Source organism: Anopheles coustani, chromosome 2 (assembly GCF_943734705.1).
Source record: "Anopheles coustani chromosome 2, idAnoCousDA_361_x.2, whole genome shotgun sequence".
NCBI classification, from domain to species: domain Eukaryota; kingdom Metazoa; phylum Arthropoda; class Insecta; order Diptera; family Culicidae; genus Anopheles; species Anopheles coustani.
In genome coordinates this window covers 45,450,321-45,455,679 of record NC_071289.1, presented here as the reverse complement: position 1 = coordinate 45,455,679, position 5,359 = coordinate 45,450,321, and the positions used below count along the sequence as shown (strand labels likewise).

Genomic DNA, 5,359 nt, shown 5'->3' with positions numbered 1-5,359 from the left:
GGTTATCAGAGTGAGATAAAATTGTTTCATCATATTATCCCGATCACATAATGATTATTTCAGATTGATGAGAAAAAAAATAAGAGTGTTGATTTTTTTCCATACTATCATCATCAATCACTGTTCCACATCGTAATTGAATTGGTTGCGGGTGGTAAGTGTGGTTCAATGTTTCCAAAAAAAAAAAAAAACTAAATTTTACCACCTTGGAAAGTTAGCAATAAAAATAAACCACAGAAAATACTTGCAGTCGAACAACTGTCTACAAACTTTCTATTGAAGGTTTTAGTTCACTATCAAGCAGCATAACCTACATTTTATTATTTGTAATTTATATACCCCAGCAGATTAATTCTGCAGTGGTTAATTATTTTACAAAAGAAATCTGTTTGGGGTAAATTAGATAGTTGCGACAATGTAATTGTAGTTAACACAATGACATTTTTGCACATAACGCACAATATGTTACATAAAACCGATTTCAGCAGTGCAGCCTTGCGACCTTTTTTCTATGAGCAAGCTTAAACGATTTGATCGCGTATAGTTCTATAGGCAGCTATATCGACCTTGTCCACGGTAGAGGGTCGCGGAGGAGGAATTCTCCTTAACTCTCACCTGTAAAATTTTCAACTTCAGTTTATTAATTTATCTGGCCTTATGGCCTACATAAATCTTATGACTAGACTTAACAATTAAACGCGAACATAACGTAAAAGACTACTGACCGAATCCGCAGTCATATTCATATCCAAAGAATGCGCAGACAAATTACAAGCGGATGCCATCCGGAGCAAAGGATCACGAGCACAAAAACATAACGACGAAAAGAAACGCCTTACAAAGATCTAGATCTGAGGGCTCGACTTGGTGCGTAGTAAGCGATATCTGATAGAAGAAACGGAGCATCAATTTGGTCAGTTAGTAATTTATGTAGAAAAACAACCTCGGAAATCGTCTTCCGGCGTTTCAACGTGTTAATTCCAAGCAGCAGGCACCGAGTCGGGTAGTCGGGCAGGGACGCGTCGTTCCATCAGGGAAGACGGGTCAGAGCTACTCGAGTAAACCTGCGTTGGAAGCTTCTAAACGATCGATCCTATTCCTGTGCACAGGTGAACCACACACGCAAATTCGACAACGGGCAACACTAAACTGCAGTACAAAGATTTAAGGCGCATCGGGTCACGGAATTCTTTACAAGCACGCAACAAAAATCCTAACATTTGGTTCGCTTTCAGTATGATAGTACCCACATGCGCGTTAAGGCTAAGCTTAGAGACTAGTAAAATGCCAAGATCACGTATAACTTCACAGCGAGAAAGATCAGAGTCACATAGCTTGTATTTAAAAGTAATCGGTGACTTTTTTCGCGTAAACAAGATAACAGAACATTTACTAACATTTAGTGATAAACCGATGGATATACACCAACAGTTAAAGACATTCAAACAGTTCTGAAGTTGAAAGCAGTCACTTGGGTTGCGAATAGTCAAGTACAGTTTTAGGTCGTCAGCGTATAATAACATGAAACCATGATCTATGGCTAGGGTGACGTCGTTAATAAATAAAATAAATAAGAGAAAAATTAACTGATGCGAGTTCGCTGGGTAGATTCGAGCCGGTTGTCTACTTCGTGAGTATTTATGGTATACGCGACATCCTTATGTGACTTTTTAATGGTAGACTGGTTAAACGGCGCGTTTGTTATTATTGGGAAAGTGTAAAATAAGTAAATAGTACCGATTAAATTTCATTCATTCTGCGATAACGTTTCTTACTGAGAGGATTGACGAACATTTGATAATAAGGTTGATGAAGCTTGCTTATTTATGACATTACATGCCAAGAAGTTGATCCATCTAGCTGTTATCGCAATATACGGTTATTTGAAATTTATTCTTTTAACCTCTGAAGTTTTTATTATGTTTTTTTATACCCCACTTTGTTCCCGGATCCAGTCGCGGAAGTGTGTCGTTCTGACGTATCCGGAAGGAAAACCAGCCTCACAACCAGCAGCTGCGACGAATGACACAACACCGATCTGAACGGATTGTCCATTCTCATTGACAGTCAATGGGCCACCCGAGTCTCCATTGCAGGTACCTTGGTTAGCAGCATCACGACCGACGGCGCAAACGGTGGAATCGATGATTGTGGCCGCGCCATAGACACCCATGCATTGGATGTTGGAAATTATATTGACGTGTACGAAATTAAGAGTAGGAGAAATGCCCTGAATTGCATCACTAATACGTCCAAAGCCAGAGACGGTGGCCTCACGGTTCAGGAATGTTTCACCCAGATTGGCGTCTGGGAGGGAAACGACCTGGATGTTGCCGCCAAGAGGAACCGGCTCGCTCAGACGAATCAGACCAATGTCATTGTTCAGGTTATTTGCGTTGTACGCTGGATGCAAGATGATCAAATCGGAAGTACGTACTGTACCCTCAGTAGTACTGATTGTACCGACGCGAACGGTGAACTGTACGATACCGACTTGACAGTGAGCGGCAGTCAGCACCCAAATATCCGAAATCAGGGATCCACCACAGAACAGGGTTCCACCACCGGCAGTTTGACCGGCTAGGAAAGCTTGATACGGGAACTGTCCGAGAGCCGCTGGGAATCCATTTACAATTCGTGGGCTACGTTGCTGAGCTTCACGCAATGGTAAGAACGACTCGAAACTGAGCACGTTGGCCTAAGAATGAAATTTCACACGATTGTTAGTTTTTTGTATAGTAGCTATATCCAATATGAACAAATGAGGCAGCAGTTATATATTTAACTTACTTGCGCAACGGCCAGGCACGCTAAAGCGATAGCAACAAACAGTTTCATCATCAACGCTGGTTTCTCCTGTCTACAACGCTTGTTATACAGAGCCTTCTCTTTATATACGAATCCGTTGGTTCTTTTGTCACTAGTTGATAAACTTATTGGTTTGAAGCTGGAATTTGAGATATGAAACACACGTATTGACGTAATTAATCGTTTATGATAAGAAATTTGGCTGCAAAGCTGCAAGGCTGTGATGAATAGCAAGTTTTTAGTATAATAAATACTGTAGGTGCGTCTTATTCTTGGTTTAGAGTAGATTATTTCTTATCACATTCAGCTCGTCAATGGAAAACCGAATCCAATAAGATAAAACCCACCAGATTAGGATGAATGAATAATCTTAAGTGCCATTTATATACGCAGCATGTTATCAAGCATCAAAGGTTCATTGGACAAATAATCTAGATGTGTGTAAATGTTGGTTTATCGACAAAAGGAAGAGGGACTCCTCAATCTGGTTACGTGTATGAGACTCTTAAATTAAGTACATTTGTTTATAAAGTATGTATAATTATATTTATTGATTTATTTATCTATTTATTTATTCATTTATTTATTTATTTATTTAAAAAAACGACGAGAAAAGGTCGCGTTGTTGTCGCGCCAATGTTGCTACCGATAACGGCAAAGTTAAACTTAACAAGCCCAAAGTGCTTCCTAACGATACCAAACAAAAACCGTGCGCGTGCAATTGACTGCCTACTACCAACAAAGAGCAGTTTGATGCCGACGAATTGGCCCTGAAAACAGTGTATTGTATACACGCAAACATCGGATCATTGGATCGCTGGTGCCGAATTCACTTACTCTATACACTGTTTTCAGGGCCAATTCGTCGGCATCAAGCTGCTCTTTGTTGGTAGTAGGCAGTCAATTGCACGCGCACGGTTTTTGTTTGGTTTCGTTAGAAAGCACTTTGGGTTTGTTAAGTTTAACTTTGCCATTATCGGTAACAACATTGACGCGACAACAACGCGACATTTTCTCGTCGCGCCAATGTTGCTACCGATAATGGCAAAGTTAAACTTAACAAACCCAAACTGGTTCCTAACGATGCCAAACAAAAACCTTGCGCGTGCAATTCACTGCCTACTACCAACAAAGAGCAGCTTGATGCCGACGAATTGGCCCTGAAAACAGTGTAAGTTATCTTAACTAATGCTTTACCTCTTGAGCTTCTGCTTGGTGCCACAAGTTCAAAGTTCTCAAGGATGAAGGGAGTATCCACTTCACCATTAAGTAACTTTTGAATAAACAGACATTTAGCAAATATTCTTCAGGCTTCAAGGGTTAAGAGGCCGAACAATAGACATCTTACATTGTATGGGGGACGCGGCATTTGGTTAGCCCAGAAAAGCTGGTACGGTTAAGCGTACTGTCTAAAATTGCGTCTAAGTCACGTATCACAGTACAGCCAGGAACGTTGACATTTGCTTATATTAACATACATGTTATTTTTAGTACACCAAGAAGAAAGCGAATTAAGGGCGTCTTGTAATGTTTCGCAGTCATAGAGGCTCTGCACAGATAGGAATATTTTGAAGTCATCGCTGAAAAGCCACACAATTACATTGCGTACGGTGTAAACGATGTCATTAATAAATAGGGAAAACAGTAACGTCCCCAAAGTGCGGTCACCGGATGAGTTACAAAATGATACAGAAAAATATGACCCTATTCCCGCTAGGCAGCTCGAAATATCGTCCTAAAAACGCTCTACCCGCGAACAAACGTCCTACTTTTTTGTATAGGGATGAAACAAATGTAGACGTTTTTCGAGCAATCGTCCTACTTCGTCCTACTCACCATACAAAACTTCTCGATGTTTGTGTCACGTCGTACGTTTTTTAGGACGATTTGCTCGAAATCGCCTAGCGGGTTTTAATAGAAATTTGACATTGCTGTCAAATATCTAGGTAGCTATCGAGTCAATTGACAGAAGGTTGACTTTTTCAAATGAAGCACGGAAATCGGTGTAAATGACGTCCACTTCTTGGCCATTGTCAATAGTATCGTATACTTAAAAACGATAACTAGTTGGACCCGGGGGTCTCTGACAGCCGAGCGGTAGCGCCGGTTAGAAAATCGGCCCATGAGCGCCGGGGCTCACCACCTCGACGGCGTGGGTTCGAATCCCAACCGAGACCGGACCCTCCCCTGTACGAGAGGGACTGACTATTCACGTACAACAGGGAAAACAAGTCTCGTAAGCCCGTAACGGGCCGGCATGACCAACAAGGTCGTTACGCCAAGAAGAAGATAAAAGCACAATGAATATAAAGGTGCATGATTTTCTCGAACAGTTTAAGGCAATTGTTCCAAAATACCGATGAAACATTGAAATTCTTCGATAGTTACACACATTTATTTCGTCCGATCCGCTATACAAACTCCAGTAATTGAGTGGCTCCATTAGATAGCACGATTGAGTGAAGCGAACACATAAGCGAGATGCACTGTTCGGACGCTTTCTGACGCTAAGCTTAGACAGCAATACACGGAGCAGCGAATGCGAAAGCGA

At 41.2% G+C, this 5,359-nt stretch overlaps 1 protein-coding gene across 1 annotated transcript; it reads right to left on the bottom strand.

Moving 5' to 3' along the window:
• Positions 1-1,927: 1,927 nt before the first annotated feature.
• On the bottom strand, positions 1,928-2,838 carry LOC131266024 (brachyurin-like). The gene is made up of 2 exons (XM_058268361.1): positions 2,791-2,838; positions 1,928-2,698 (listed from the first exon to the last, which is right to left on the bottom strand). Exons 1-2 carry the CDS (start codon positions 2,836-2,838, stop codon positions 1,928-1,930), a joined length of 819 nt encoding a protein of 272 aa, XP_058124344.1.
• Positions 2,839-5,359: the final 2,521 nt, after the last annotated feature.